The sequence below is a fragment of the Conger conger genome, chromosome 2, assembly GCF_963514075.1.
Source record: "Conger conger chromosome 2, fConCon1.1, whole genome shotgun sequence".
Lineage (NCBI taxonomy): Eukaryota > Metazoa > Chordata > Actinopteri > Anguilliformes > Congridae > Conger > Conger conger.
Window position 1 is genome coordinate 74,717,354 of NC_083761.1, and position 16,459 is coordinate 74,733,812.

A 16,459-nucleotide genomic window follows, 5' to 3' on the forward strand; every position below is an offset into this window, starting at 1 on the left:
AGTCACTCCTCTGCAATGCCTCTGGTTTCCATGGAGAGGGTTTGCTTCGTTTATGCAGAATTTGTTCATTTCCATGAACTACAAAGCCGGAGGGAATAAACCCCCCTGAGATAAGAAAAGGGACATGACGTGTGTGTGAACTGTCACCTGCCTGTGCTGTCATTTCAAGGTGTGGTAAGCTTAATAACGATGGCAACAAAATCACCGTAATTTTTTTATTTTATTTAAAAACTTCTGGAAGTATTTGTGAGAAATTATCTCACCTGTAACAGCACGGGTTAGCCCCATGTGTGGACCATGGGCGTCATTCACTCTGTGTACGATGGCCGAGAGTATGTGTATGATGAGAGCAGCAGCCATTTTGGAAGTAGACACCCTTAGGTTCTCTGTGTCTGAGAGTCATGAGGTATGGGGATCGGCAGCATGAAGCTGCTGATAGAAAATAACAGAGGCTTCACCTCCTGGGCATAAAAGCCCGGCCACTGAATGCACATAGGCTATGTGCGGCCACACCAATCCCACACTTCACCTCTTTTAAACACAGGCCACCTCCGCAGTGCAACCCGCGAGCATATATCAAAACAGAATAGATTCCTACTTCAGAAACTGCAATATAGACGCAAGAGTTTTATTTTTTTATTTGTTATTAAGTAGTCACTGTAAATGGAGGGTTGTGTCTCATGTCGCCGGAATCAATCAGGCTGCTGAGCTGAGCTCGGCGTGAAGTGCTAGCCTCCGTGATTAAAGCGCTCTCCGCGCGAACGCGCTCCGTGACAGGGCATGGACTCGGTTTCCAACGGGTGGCTACATCCTTCATTAAGGCTCCCTGACAGGGACCCTGGTCTGCTGAGTTTCTCATCACAAATAACATGAGAAATTGGGGACAAGTCGGGCTGAAAGCACTCCGACGTACATCGAGTTTGCGTAGCTCACTCTCCGTTAGCCGTTAGCTTAGTTAGCCAAATAATAGCCTCGTAATATTGATTAAATGGGGGCAAAAAAAAACCACCACCATCCGCTATTTTAAAAAAAAAGTCACTAACAATAAACCAAACTTAACTAAAGAGTTTGTCTTATGTTTATTTGCTTGCATAAATACATATTGTGTAATCTAACTGAGCTAAAGGCTAACAGAGGTGTAGGAGTGCTTTCAGCCCGACTGTAGTCTCTGCCCCTAAAGTCCTAAAACCTCCTGGTCCTATTTCCATTCATGTAAAGCTCTTTACTCCTGACCTGGCACGAGTGTTCATAGGGAGGGGAGGGGGGAGGGGTCCTACAGGGGGAAATGATAGGATATCCTCCAGTCTCTGTCTGTAGGATATCCCACGAGCCTCCCTGTACTTTGCTATATCACTTAGCGATCTCTTTACCAAAGCCTCAAATGGACAAGTGTGCTCTGACCTCTTATGTAGACAATATTTTCCAATGAGTTCATTCAGAGATTGGAGAATGAAATGTCCCTGAAAGCCTGAATGCAAGGCCAGTGCAGCTCTGGTATACATCTGCAAGGCTAAGCGGTTTGCCATGATCGTACTGAATACATTTCTCCACTTTTTCTTTTCTTCTTTCCATGAAATCACTAAAAAGCCATTAAATATTTCAGACAGCCCTGTTATCTGGAAGAAACCCCGCCGCGTATCAAGCCTTTGCTCTAAGTTATTTGGGCATAGTCCCAGAGGCACAGGGCAGACTTCCAAAGCTAATTCACAGGTGTGATTCACAGGTGTGATTAGCGTCTGAACCAACCGTCACTCTTCAAAGGGGCTAGAGTTCTGAACAAGATGGAGTTCTCAGTTTAATACTCTGGAACCATTTCTCAAAAATAGAATAAATTCCCAGACGAAGGATACCAAGACCTAAAATGGCACGTGAAGTGATGTAAATGTGATGAGGATTTTGTAGATCAGTCTAATCGATTTTGGGGTCAGCCAGCCAGGCTCTTATTTTAGAGGGGTCATTCCCAGAGAATAAATTCAGTTTTCGTTTGAAAGAGCACAATCTCTAGTTATATTTTTTTTCGAGGCTGTCCTATTGGCTGTAAAAGGGACTGTGAAGAAGAAAAACTGTGACCTCATTTAGAGAGATGTCACACACCAACGCAGCGTTACCATAGTACCTGTTTTACTTCAGTTCACCCAGAGGCCTGGGTGACCCAGCATGTGGTACTTGATGGATCGTGAACCACCACTGAACATACTAAATACTAAAGCACATTCGGAAAGCACTTCAACAGCCAGGCTACCCAAGATCTATTTGATAGAATGAGAAAGCTTTCAATCTTAGTCAGCCAGTCTACCTGTCTTCCCACAAGGTAGCCCAGACCGATTCTGCATTTCTGGCCTAGACTTTTACAAATACACCGGTTTGGGCTGTTACTTTAGAGCACTCTCGCAAGATAAGAGGGTGCACTTGGACTTGTAAACCTAGCATGTTCATCATTGAAGTGCACACTAATGGCTGTTCAAGTTGTTTGGGCTTGTGGCGTTGTCATTGGCAACTTCGTGATCTGAGAATTAGAAGGTTCTGAGTGCTTTTGAGATATTGAGCTTCAAAGATTCCAAAGTGAATGGGCTCCTAGCAGATACACCCTTTTACATTTTGTCATACTTTTAAACAGTATTTTTTTATTTTTGAATAAAACTTCACACATGTATGGAGTGCTCTGAAAAACATATTTAGGACGCAAGCTAATTTCTGTCAAAAATGTCAGTTAGAACCTTATAAATTTCAGCTCACGTCTTGTGAAAAGTAAATGGTGTGTGTAATGCTGCACACACCAAACAAGGTACTACAGTGTCTAGTGCTAAATGACGCTTACGTGACACTTGCATGGATACGCAGTGCAAGTCAGTAACAACCCCATACCCCTAAAATCCTTCATAAAAGTAACTTCAGCCAAACACCTTGCTCTATAACTGGCCAGTTACAGCATAGCTCTGTGAAGCAGAACGCTACAGGCCTGAGGGAGGAACACTGAGGGAGATGTGATCCCGGAAGCAGGGCCTTGACTGGCATTCCATTAAACTTTGAAACCCAAAGTACTACTTATCACTAACCAAACTTCTGCACATTCTGCCCTGGACTTATCTGCCGTCCCCTCTCTCTCTCTCTCACACACACACACACACACACCCTTCTAGTGATGGCTGAGCAGTATTTTGGCTGCTGGGAGGTCCTGTGTCTGAGCGCTGTTAGAGCCCTTGAGTGTGTGATGCACTGTGGAAACGGTTTAGAGAGGGATACTGTGACATTTGGAAGACAGTGATGGCCTGGAGAGGGTTATAAATAGAGACGCAGCACTTACTGTGTGTGCATTTGTGTGTGTGTGAATGTGTATGCCTGCACGCCCGTGTGTGTGTGTGTGCACGCGTCTGTGCGCTTGTCCGTGTGTGTGTGTGTGAGTACGTCTATGCCTGCACTTGTATGTGAGTGTGTGCATATATATGTGTGTGTGTGTGTGTGTGTGTGTGTGTGTGTGCTTGTGCAAGTATACAGTATGGCTGCACTTGTGTGTGTGTGTGTGTATGTGTGTACATACATGTGTATGCCTGCACTTGTATTTGTGTGTGTATACAAGTGTGTGTGTGCACAAGTGCATGTATGCGTAAAATACATTTGAGTTGAAGATTCTCAGCTTTCTTTCACACATGTATTGTCGCGGAGAACACAATTATGCATGGTCATGAAAACTCTTTACCTCATCACTGGAGCCAGGCAAGGCTGACTCAACGCAGTGTTTTCAGTGAAGCATCTGGGTAAAGATCTGGGGAGTGTTCAAAAGGCACAGCGTCACAAAGCCCTTCACAGAGCGCACAATGAGACCTTCAGAGTCTGCCATTTTTCAGTGTGACAGGATCCACCCCATACACCATTTTGTGAAATGTTCAGTGGCACATTTTATAAATCTTCTCTGCAGTGCCCATCCACCTACATATTTGACAGAAGTTATATATTGTACATATGTATATATACACACTACATCCATCCTATATGCCACAACCTCAATCGATGCTCCATATTTGGGTGAGGCTTTTACAAATCTAGACTTATTTTGTAACATTACCAGTGCAAACATGTAACCATGAATGAAATACATTTGAGTGTTGAGCGTGTTTCATGTCTGAAAAGTAAGAGCAATGTAAAGATGGCTAAACACCATTGTAGACACTTGCAAATAAACACAAACATCTAAAATTCTATCTCTCACTCTTGTTTAATACATGCCACTGGCTGGAACAAATAGCAAACATGCAATTCAATGTAGTCATTTTCAGGTATGACATTTTCCCATCATTAATCAAAAAATGGAGAGTCGACACTGACAGTGCATGTTTGCTTGGATTTCACTCCACTGCGTGACATTTTGGTTACTCTTTCCTCGCGATCACTCGGTGGCCGTACTCTCGACCCGGTCCTGTCGAACGCTGCGACGTGACATCTGGCATCAGTTATCACCGAGGAAAGGACCGCTCTAGTTATGCGACGATCCTGACAGACCTCTACTGGCAGAATCGGTTTATAAAATAATGTGCAAATACATTTCCAGTTTTCGGACCATGCTACATGTACTCATGTTTAATCTGTGCAGTGTCACAGAACAGAAAATACAATAAAAATACAAAAATAATGCTCTAAAATGTCCAATGGTGTGTGTGTGTGGCGGGGGGGGGGGTGAGGGGAGGTACCATGCAAATGTCCAGAGTTAGGGGTAGGGAAGCTTGGCCGTGATGCCGTTCTGGTTTTTGCTCCATCCAAATCCTACATACTGTAACTGGGTCACTTAGCAGGTGCTGAACACAATGAGCGCGTGCTGGAGTACTGAACTTTTAACCAATCAGAATTGGGTTCGACAGTTCAGACCCGTAACAATCCACCAATCAATCTCGGATGGAACAAAAACCTGAACCATCGAGGCACTTCAGGACCTGGGATGTCCACACCTGTCCCAGGTATGTTTACAATATGGTCAGTGCAGCAGTTTTTAAGGGACTGTCATGAAGTTTAACTCCAGAATGAAAGCAGGAATGAACACAAATTGTTCTGCAGATACAAGAACAATGTTTCATAACCACATATCCACAGAGAAGTTGCATTTAAGAACCAGTACCCCTGGGGTATTGTTGAGTTCTGTACTTCCAGACCCAAAGAAACCAAAGCACTTTTGTTTTTATGTTTTTCAAAGCCCTGAGTTCTTCTCACTATCATCTTTGCTTGATGAGGCCACTGGAAGCAGTTCTCATGTTGTTGCTCAGCGGAAACATCGATTAACCCTTTAAGGTGTAACATCACACTTATGCGATTAGAAAGTTTTTAAACGAACATTCTAATGCTGATGTAACCATCACTACTGGTAATTATAAGCAATGAAGTTCTACAACACTGAAAATTCAAAAAAGGCCTACACTTCAAAGGGTTTAATAAGAGGTTTTTGGCCTCCAGTCCTGGAACCTAAGAATGGTGCTATATATTGGTAGAATTCTATAAAATAAATGATTGAAATGTTCTTAACTTGCTTCATTGTCTTTTTTTTTTTCTTTGGGGGGGGGTTTACCCACTTGTAACATGGATCAATTCTGTCACCATCCTTGAATGTGCAAAATCATTAAACAGAAAATAAAATATAAAATAAATAAACCGGGACATCTTGTAAACCCAAACAGCCCATCGATAGCATAAGTCACCCATCTTTTTTTATCTATTTATCTTAACACCGTTACAAAGACATGTAGACAGCACTAATGTGCAGAACTCTTTTTCACAATTAGAACAGAAGACGGTCCTCCGCTAAAGGACGGCTCACTCCTTCAGCCCTCCAGAGCGCAGACTCTTATACTCATTAGACTACAGTGTCATCCATATCCACGTCAGCCTGTGTTCTGCTCATTATTCTAATCATTAACAACAGCCATAAAAACATCTAGTACATATTAGGCTTTGGAACAATGATAATACAAATCTGGGAATTCTGGAATACCTGCTGTTTTTTTTTTTTTTTTTGAGTGTCACACAAAAAGGTACAGTCAAGGCGATTGCATAAAATCTTTGAAAAGAGGATGTGTCGTTATTCAGTTCAATATTCATGCCAGGTAATATCAGTGTATTACAAATACATTCTTGAAAATCGCATAAACCTTCATGTGTGACACTCAAACAATTTGATTTCAGAATTACAGAATAATTTTGTCGGGTCACAGAACGGGATAAATAACTTTCGGTCCTTTCTGAAACACCTTCCCATGCTGGACTACACTGGCCACCCCGTCTGCACTGATACTTACGTGACAGAAATATCTGAAGGGAACCTCCATTTGAGATTTCATGAATCCTAAGAGGCCACGTCCTATGCACTCTTACTTTCTGCTTGACTGATCTTCCCTTTCACAAACCGCACAGAACCGGAAGCCACTGCTGAGATATACGCAAGGAAACCATGGGTAAAGAAACCAAGGAAAGTCGAGGACACATGTTGCTTTCCCTCTCATCCTTTCTCGACTCTTAAAAATAGTCTGAAAACAAAAATGATCCTTGAACTGACATGTCTGTTTTCATATATAGCTACGTATATTATAGTGATCTCACCAAACTCAAAACTACTTTGAGTGAGGTACTACATCATTCCCCTTCCCTATGTTTGTTGGCTCTTCCACACTTAGGATTAAACAGCACTCTAAACACGGTGTCTCTCTCCACTCGTGCCGTTCCCATGACAACCCATGCCAACGCCTACCCTTTCACTTCTCCTGTGAAGACATGAGCTCCTGTCTGCTTTCCTCGCTCGTCCAGTTCTGAGCTGGCACTCTACAGCCTACACACACACACACACACACACGCATAAACACACGCTCACACATGCATACACACACATACAAACACACATACACACGCATACATGCACACACACACACACACACACTCACACATGCATACACACACATACAAACACACATACGCACGCATGCACACACACGCTCACACATGCATACACACACATACAAACACACATACACACGCATACATGCACACACACACACACACACACTCACACATGCATACACACACATACAAACACACATACGCACGCATGCACACACACGCTCACACATGCATACACACACATACAAACACACATACGCATGCATGCACACGCTCACACATGTGCATAAACACACGCTCACACATGCATACACACATAAACATATGCATAAACGCACATACACACATGCATTAACACACGCTCACACATGCATACACACACATATACACACACACACACACACCCATGCACACCTGCACACACACACACACACACACACTTGCCCTGTGGCATATTCCGAACACAAATTATTCATGAAAGCTCAATTTTCTTTCTCAGAGGGAGAGGGTCTGGTCTGAAGGCCAGGTCATCTTAGCCCTTTCTCTTCATTTCATTTAACATCATTAGCAATTCTCTCTTCCTGTCAAATCCCTAACACAAACATTCCCTAAATTACTGCCGGCGTTACGATTATAGGTGCACATTCCATTGAAATGCCTGTTCAAAAACACTGGCGTTTTATCCAGTTACCACTGACTTCATACCTTACATTGGCCCTGTTTGAAAAATGTTTTTTTTGCTCATTTGCTTTAATTTAGTCATTAAAATCATGCTGTTCAACACCACTGAATATCCAGCAAGGGTTTTCCAGGCTTCTCTGTGCTGGCCTTTCCCTGTGGATCCTTCACTAGCCCACTTCCGCTGTGGTCTTCTGAACAGGCTACGCCGCCCTCCCTGAGCCCAATCTGAAGGAGACGGCCGCCTGTCTCTCTACGTAGCCGCCGTACTCTCCCTGAAATCAGGGGCTCTCCCGTTCCGCCGTTCCAGGGGAAACACAACACAGAGACGCTTCACGAACAAAAGAGAGGGAGCAGTTCACAGAACGCATGTGAGTTAGCGGTTGGGCTAGCCCGGAGAGGACCCGACCACAGAAGGAGCTTTCATCTGTTTTTCCTGGAGCTCATGACTGTGGTCTGGCTGGTGCTCTTCACCGCGAGGCCCTCCTCGGCCTCCCCTCCCCTGTCCCCCCTCTCCTCGGCCCAAGGGTTCGAGAGGTACCCCCGGGGGTCCGTCCCGCAGAGCCGCCGCCCGTCCCGCCCGCGCGCCAGCGCGCTCCTCTGCTCCAGGCTGCCGGTGCTGTTGCACTTCTTCGCCAGCGGGAGTGCCAGCGAGCTGGGGGAGAGCAGCGAGGTCAGCGACAGGCTGCTCAGCGTCTCCGACAAGTGTTCGCTGTTGCAGGCCTGGCTGGAGCCGCCGCCTCCGATGCCCAGGTCCTCGTCGGAGGGGTCCATGGAGTCCTGCCTGGTGCAGCCCGGGCTGCTGCTGCCCCCGCAGCTGCTCTGGCTCCTCTGGTGCCCCCTGGTGGCCTGGAGGTTGAAGGCGGGCGGGGGCTCGGGGTGCGTGAGGGGTCTGAGAGTCTCTCCCGGGGGACAGCCGGAGGCGGCGGGGATCGGGCAGAGCAGGGGCAGGGGCAGGCGGAGGTCTCTAGGGGGCGAGACGCTGAAGCACAGGCCCTCCTCCAGGGTGATCTGCAGGCTGCCCTCCGAGCTCCCCGTAGCCAGGGAAGAGTCACTGTGGGACGGGTGCTGGGGGGAGAGAGAGGGCACCGGGCGGTGGGAGAACAAGTTTTGTATGTTCATGAAAAACAAATACTAGAGTAATCAAGATAACAATAATAACAACAGCAAATTATACTTCCATCCATCCATTATATAACCCGCTTATTTCTTGTCAGGGTCTCGTGGGGGGCTGAAGCCTAACCCAGCATGCATTGGGCAAGAGGCAGGGTTACACACAGGACAGGTTGCCAAGGACACACACACACCATTCACTCTCACAACACACTCATATCAATGGGAAATTTAGATCCTCCAATTAACCTAACATGTATGACTTTGGAGTACACCAATTATTATTAGTAGCAGCAGTAAGTAGTAGTAGTAGCAGTAATAGCACTGCAGCTGTATTTGAGCTTCACTCAGACTCCGGTCGGTAGTGTGTGGTACCTGCAGGCCCAGCTCCCTGCTGTTGGCCCCAGGGGAGCGGAGGGAGGCCCAGGAGGCTGGGGAGGTCAGTCTGGGGCCGGGGCTGCTGGGGTTGGCCGTGGCTGCAGGGTGGAAGAACTCTGCAGGGAGGTGAAAGAGAGGGGAGGACCCGGTCCTGCTTCCACCGCAGCCACTGCTGAGGAGAGCGCCATCTGGAGGACGGGAAGAGGAACCGTCAGTCTAACAGCGAGGTAATGGCCTTATCCTTTACCTGGCTGGTCAGTCTAACAGAGAGGCTGAAACTCTGTTTCTTTATTAACATTAAATGGTAACAAGTTTGTGTGGCACATAGTTTAGCACTTATGAAAGTTAACAGTTAAAAGGGTCTCTGTGTAAGCAGCAGATCTAGGTTTAATACATAATTATTTTGGATTGTGCTTTTCTGTGCTTGATTGATCTTGCCTGGTGAAACCAAGGAGACCAGAAGGTGGGGTTTGCATTTTCTGAGTGTTTGTCAGGTTCCAGTACACCAGACAAGCTCAGTCAAGTGTAGAAAGGTATTTGAATCCAAAACAATTATGAATCTGACCATGGTCTGGTAAGCAGGGATGGTGAGGTATGGTGTTTTTCAGTTTTTCTTCTCTGGGGTTTTCTAACAGTCATGATGAGTAAATGACTAAATAAGCATCGATGTCACTTTCACCTAAAGCTAAGGTGACGTAGAGCCTAGTTGATAAGTGTGCGGGGCATACCTGCACTGTGGGCCGGTGTGTGGGCTGGGTCCTGGAGCTCAAACAGCCCTCCCTCCTCCTCACCCCTGGGGCAGAAGGACGGAGACTCTGCACCTCCTTCCACCAACTCCTCAGAGCTGTGGGAGATGCTGCTGCTCCTGCCCTCCTGTGGGAACGAGACACAGGCAGAGGGGTTACCCTCCCGGCACATAGGACCCAGGGGCTCCCTGCAGGGTCAGCTCTCAGCGTCTCTCTCCTCCTCTCTCGCTTTCTCCCAACGCCGTCTTCAGACAGAAAACACGCCCCCCCCCCCCCCCCCCCCCCCCCCCATTTCACTAACATATTTCACACCTTCTGCTAAATAAGCGTCGGGAAAAAAACACACAAAAACATGCTTCATTGTTCTCATCTGTCAGCTCCTCTATGTTCACCGCCGCTGTCTAATTATGGAATAATTGGGTTTTATTTCCAACGAGGCACCGCGGCGCGTCAGATGGAGCACACAGAACACAGAGACGCGAGCTACCTTTAACTTCGCCACAGTACGCCATATGGAGGCACTAAAAATAAGCACATACATTAATGACAGGAGCAACACAGCACACAGACTGAGCCGTCGGATCCAGTGACTGGCTGTCGAACGAGAGGACCGTAGAGTGCTCAGCTTTGAGGCTTGGGGGGCCACCCTCATGCGGAAGGGGCCACCGGAAGTCGCTGTACCTTGCTGTCTCTCACCAGGAGCTGGTAGGAGCTGTGGTCGTCCAAGCTGAGGTCATCGGGGAGAGCCAGGGACGAGGACTTGTCCGATAGCTGCTCTGACATCAGAGACGCCTGCTCTATCTCGGCCAACTGGATCTGAGAGAGAGAGCGAGAGAGAGAGAGAGAGAGAGAGAGAGAGGTTGGGAGGGAGAGAGAGGGAGAAAGAGAGGTTGAGGAGGGAGAGAGCAGGAGAGAGAGAGGGGGTAGGGAGAGAGAGGGGAAGAATGAGAGAGATAGAGGGAGATCGAGAGGGAGAGGGAGGGTGAGGGGGGTTGTTGAGAGAGAGGGAGAGAGAGAGGTTGGGAGGGAGAGAGAGGGAGAGAGAGAGGTTGGGAGGGAGAAAGAGGGAGAGAGAGAGGTTGGGGATGGAGAGAGAGGGAGAAAGAGAGGTTGGGGAGGGAGAGAAAGGGAGAAAGAGAGGTTGGGGAGGGAGAGAGAGACTGTAAAAAGGTCTTCTGAGGTCTTAGAAAGGGGCACTTCTACACAAATTCTGTCTGGCTGAATTTCTACGTTTCCGACAGGAATTGGAGAGAACATACAAAGATGGTCCCTGGAAACAGCAGGGTTTGAAGTTCTAAGATAAGGGTAAGAACGGCCAATAAATCACAGTTGAGGCAAAAGGCAAAACTGCAGGCTGGAGAGATTGACCTGCTGTCACCCTGCACAGTGAGAGGCAGAGAGGTACGAATGCACCATACTGAGCCTTAGCCGGGCCTATCCTCCCAGATGGTTCTGAGCAATCATCTTCGCCCCATGTTAAAACATGCGTTTCCTACATGAGGATCCACAAGCTGTTCCAAGAATAATAACCGCAATAACCGCATGTACATATGCAGAACGTCCAACCTTGAGCTCGCCTGATGCATTTCTCAACACGTCAAACACCTGCAATATTGAGGCTATTTTAAAACAGTACAGTACAAGCACATATTGTACAAACAAATAATACAACATCTTCTGGCAAGAGCTAGAAAAAAAGATTCTTATTTAAAAGACATTTACATTTTGAAGCTGCATTTTTTGTTTTGCTGTATTTCTGTGGTTGCATCATACAAATTAACGATTCAGCTTGGCCTGTTAACAAGTCTGGATGGAAAGCCAATGAAATCGGCTCATTAATCTGAAACAGTGACTCACTGTGGGCAATGATGCAATTTATTTTTTAGCAATAGTGGTACATTTTTGCATTTTGAGCAAGTTTCAAGCTCTGACCTTATCAAATGCTTGCCAATGGTATTTATAATGAAACTTAAGTTAATGAGAAAATCCCTTGAGGAAAGTGGAATTGTAAGTAAATTCTCACTCAAGTAATGTCTCATTTACATGGCGTCCAAACACACCAAGTCTGCGGCTGTTACATGATGATTTTGCATTTCTTCCAAGGGTGATGATGCAATTAGTCGGGCCTTTTAGCTGAAGCTAAACTTTTGTTTTTTTTTAATCCCAGAAGTCAATGGACCCAGAAATTCAAGTTCCACATAATTTGAAGACACAAATTCTCATGCATAAATATATGCAAACATCAGAATGTTCAAAGCAATAAGCGTTAGAACAAATCTATCAACAATAAAGAATTTTATTCCAGTATGAATTGGCATCTACTAATGTAACTGCTACTGTAACATGAATTAATGATGTATAAATACATTAAAAAAGCTGGATAGAACTTCTCAGTAGTTAACAACTACATTAGTTCAAGGTACAGTAGGTAAGATTTTTGTGTTAAAACATTGTTACAAGACCGTTGTAAATCCCTTCCTATCATTGAAAAAGGTTCACTGACATGTTGACTCACCCTCTGCCTGTGTTTATAGTCCTTAAATTTTGGTTTCAAAATATGCAGTTGAGGGGCTGGCACTCATCGTTTAACTGTACAATAATTCAAGCTCATTGGTTGAAAATTGGTTCTAATTGCCACAGCCAATGGCATTTCAACCTCAGTGCGTTCACAGTGTTGTGGTTTGAAGGTGTTTGCTGCTGCAATTCCTCTCTTGACCGTTAGAAGTCCGAAATTACCTATTTCACCTTTAACAACCACATTAGTTAATGCTAATTCATGAAACCTCATTGTACAGTGTTAGCAGAACTTGTCAATAAGATCCGCACAGCCGTTGGGCCCTTGAACAAGGCCCTTAACCCTGCATTGCTCCAGGGGAGGACTGTCTCCTGCTTAAGTCTAATCAACTGTACGGATAAGAGCGTCTGCCAAATGCCAATAATGTAATGCAATGTAATGTAATGTTGTCATACCTGCTGCGGGTGGTGCTTGCAGCAGTCCTTGCAGGAGGAAGGAGAGGAGTAGTGGTGGAACACGGATCCAGAAAGGTTATCGATCATCAGCATCTCCCCCTCAAAGGAGTCTCTGATGAGGAGAGACACGCTGTCCAGCCACAGGTTCTCCTGGAATACAAACACACACAACACTGTGTTCTCCTGGAATACAAAAACACACAACAATGTGTTCTCCTGGAGTACAAATACACACAACACTGTGTTCTCCTGGAATACAAACACACACAACACTGTGTTCTCCTGGAATACAAACACACACAACACTGCATTCTCCTGGAGTACAAACACACACACACCACCACTTTACAGAAACCGGTCTCTCTCTCTCTCTCTCTCTCTCTCTCTCTCTCTCTCTCTCTCCTCTCTCTCCTCCCTCTCTTTCTCTCAAAAACACATATGCCCATTCATACATTGGCTTACTGACTTAGAATTATTGCAAGTACACATTTCTTTAATTTGGTGATTCTGTTTGTAGTGATTGCCGAACCCCCCCAAAGTGTGTTTGTGTAGAAAAAACATCCTTGGTATTAATTCCAAACTATTGATTGAATCCCAGCCATTGTGACAGAGGAGTAACTTGTGTGTGATAATACAGGGGAGACTCTAGCGTCAGGTGCCCACACTTCCCAGCTGTCAGTGTGAATAATTCTGCCAAGAGACTCCTGGCTATAGCATGTGCAGGGTGGATGATAATCGCATCACCGCATAAAGGACTGGTGGAAACCTTTCCAGTTTAAATATGAAACAAAGAAAACATTCAGTGTAAAATCACCTGTATACTGATACAGTGCATTTTAGCTGAGAGAGTAAGAGTGCCGCTTACTGGACTCAAGTACACTCAAGTACAGTCAAGGGTGAAGTAACACTGAAAACCTTACTGCGTGCAAATGTTTTGTAGTTCCATAGGATTTCAAATCCGTTTCCCTTTTAAGTAAATGCTGGGAGTGGGAACACTTAAAAAGCTTCTTATTGGCCAGTATCTGCATATTATATGTTTCCCTACTGGACTTGTGCGCACCACTTTAAAACTTCAGCAATGTACAGTAGCTGCTGTGTCCTCCATCAGCAACAATGCGAAGCCTTATCATTTTATACAAACCTCATGGTTCCCAGGACTACCATCTGTTTATACATGAGCTTATTTCAACATTCCCCTCATTTATTTTCCTGATTTGTTTACTTACTGTAGCCAACATACTCATGGCGAATTCAAATGTAAATACATTTCTCATGAACTCATGAATAAATTCATAAATCAATTTCATTTTTTTGCCAGGGAAATGGAGGTATGAGAAGGGATCTTCTGCAAGGACACATACAGACTCATCGTTGTCACTGGAGTCCCCATAGTCTCCAAACAAACTGAATATACTGGCTCCCCCTCTGTCTTCCAGAACCACCATCCCATCTCTCTACTTCCCCTTCCATGTAAAACCCATGAACATATTAAAATAACTCTCTCCTTTTTTCAGTCAAAATGACATCCTAGACCAGGGCTAACACTCTGCTTTTTTCAGTCAAAGTGACGTCCCAGGCCAGTCAATTCTGTTCCTGGAGATCTACTGTCCTGTATGTTTTAATTTCAGCCATAATTTGTACAGGACAGAGGAACCAGAAGCAGACACAGGGTTGTGGAAAATGGCAGGTTCACTTGCAGATGAAGGGGTAGACAGAGCGTAATCACAAACAGGCAAAATATCAAAAACCAGGGGGTCAGTCCACAGGGAAAAGTACAAAAGCAGATCCAAAAGAAGAGTCCAAAACACGCGAATAGTGGGGCACACAGACAAGGGAGTGACTGGGCTCGTAAACATTCAGACTCAGACATCACAGGGGAAGACGAGTGCAAAGACTAATGACTATAAACAGAACACCAGACATGAATATGAAAAATAATAAATTACAAGAATAACGATAATAAACAATGATAAACTAACAGACAGAAAACAGGAACATAATAGTTAGGGCTGAAGTGAAAAGCTACTTGATGGTAGGTCTCCAGGAACAGGGTTGGGCAGCCCTACTCTAGCTGGTGAATGAGGTGTGCTTTGTTAGGGTTGGAGTGAAAACCAAAAGGACAGTATAGAAGGAGGAGCATCGTTATAGACCTCATAACCCCATGACAGGCGTCCCAGGGTTTGGTCCTTCTCCCTCTCCTCATCTCTCTATATACTCCTGGTTCGGTCATCTCAGCCTACTGCCCACCTTATCACCCTTAAGCTGAAGAAATTTTCTCTCCATCCTTCCTTCACTGCTTTTGGCATACAGAAGGCTACATCTCTGCTTGCTTACAAAAAATCTCCAGCTGGATGGCAAACCATTGCCTGAAGCTCAACTGTCTACTTTGACCTTGACCTCTACCAACCTTTACCCATTCTGCCTCCTTTTGGATTTCATTGTGGACACTATTTTAGATTTCGCCATATAAAGATAGCTGTACATTGGTATTTACTTTAATGGTATTAATGTACTAATTACTGGTTTGTTGTTTGGCTAACCTTCCCACTTACACACAGATGGGCGAGCTGTGCTTTTTTTAGGGAAAGGGCTGTTTTGTGTTCCTGAGACAAATACTGATGTGATCCACTTGTGCCACTCTGGAGAAGAGAATCAGATTCGTGATCGTAATGTAACGTCCTGTGACACAGCAGTGTGAGGATTCAAACCCGAGTCCAGTGATATGGGTGCTACTGAATGCAGGGCTCACTGCATTCCTCAGACCGGAAAACAAGTTTAACTGAAGGCTCGAGTCCTTTTATCTGTCCTGGTTTCCTTACACAGCTGTAATGGAAATGAGTAATTCTCATGTTCCTTAATTAAACGATATCTGATTCTGAAGCCTTGTAATTTCCTTTCGCACACATGAAAAAACATGATTGCTTAACCGTGGGTGCAAACAGAATATTCTCGGTTTTACATTACCCAGGCTCTTTAAAATCAAGCAAATGTACAAGCGGAAGAAATGTGCGTGTAATTAATTATCTGTCTCCGTTAAATGCGTATTCATTTTAAAGTACAGCGGGGTAATGAACCTGTCAGGGCTGTCCCATGTGTGGGTTTATTTCTCTGGGAGCAATTCTTGCGAAGACATTTTTGTTTAATGAAATCATGCGGCTAAATGCTAATATTTTCCGTTAAATGCCACGGGGTCAGTACATTTATGCGCAACCCTTCATTTTTGGAGGAAAAATTGGCTGCGGAATAAATCAGTCAAAGTTACATCACAATGTGGCCGCTTGCGTATTAATGCGATGCTTTTCTCCTGGCGGTACTGCTCATTGATCATTAAACCGTCTCCGCTCCCAGCAGGTGAAGGATTCCAGGCAGAGCTGGGGGCACGGACACAGTTTGGGTTTTCCATCACGCTCTCTCTCCCGCTTGATTGGATGTCATCAGCCTCGTCCCAGCGCGGTCATGGCTCGATAAACAGACGGGCCGCGTGACAAATCTGTTCTGGTGTGATATTCAGAGGTCAAAGGTTTTTGCGAATCCATTTATATTCCGGGACAGGAAAACGGTGTCGGGACAACAGCGGTGCCGTGGAGCAGGGCGGGACCGGTGGCACGTTCAAAAATTTGCACGCCTCCGAGCACCTCGAGATCATTATTCATCTCCGGCTGACACTCCCAGCATGCAACGGCGACACGCTGTGACGCAGG

General features: G+C 45.3%; 1 protein-coding gene across 1 annotated transcript in view; it reads right to left on the reverse strand.

Moving 5' to 3' along the window:
- Positions 1 to 7,091: 7,091 nt before the first annotated feature.
- The window catches only part of LOC133113895 (voltage-dependent T-type calcium channel subunit alpha-1I-like), a 136,860-nt gene continuing 127,492 nt past the window's right edge, over positions 7,092 to 16,459 (reverse strand). The window contains exons 33-37 of the mRNA XM_061223026.1: positions 12,759 to 12,908; positions 10,470 to 10,604; positions 9,771 to 9,915; positions 9,040 to 9,230; positions 7,092 to 8,619 (exon numbers count right to left, since the gene is read on the reverse strand). Of these exons, the coding sequence (XP_061079010.1) occupies positions 7,975 to 8,619; positions 9,040 to 9,230; positions 9,771 to 9,915; positions 10,470 to 10,604; positions 12,759 to 12,908 (1,266 nt within the window). The 3' untranslated portion in view covers positions 7,092 to 7,974. The remainder of the gene's footprint in view (positions 8,620 to 9,039; positions 9,231 to 9,770; positions 9,916 to 10,469; positions 10,605 to 12,758; positions 12,909 to 16,459) is intronic.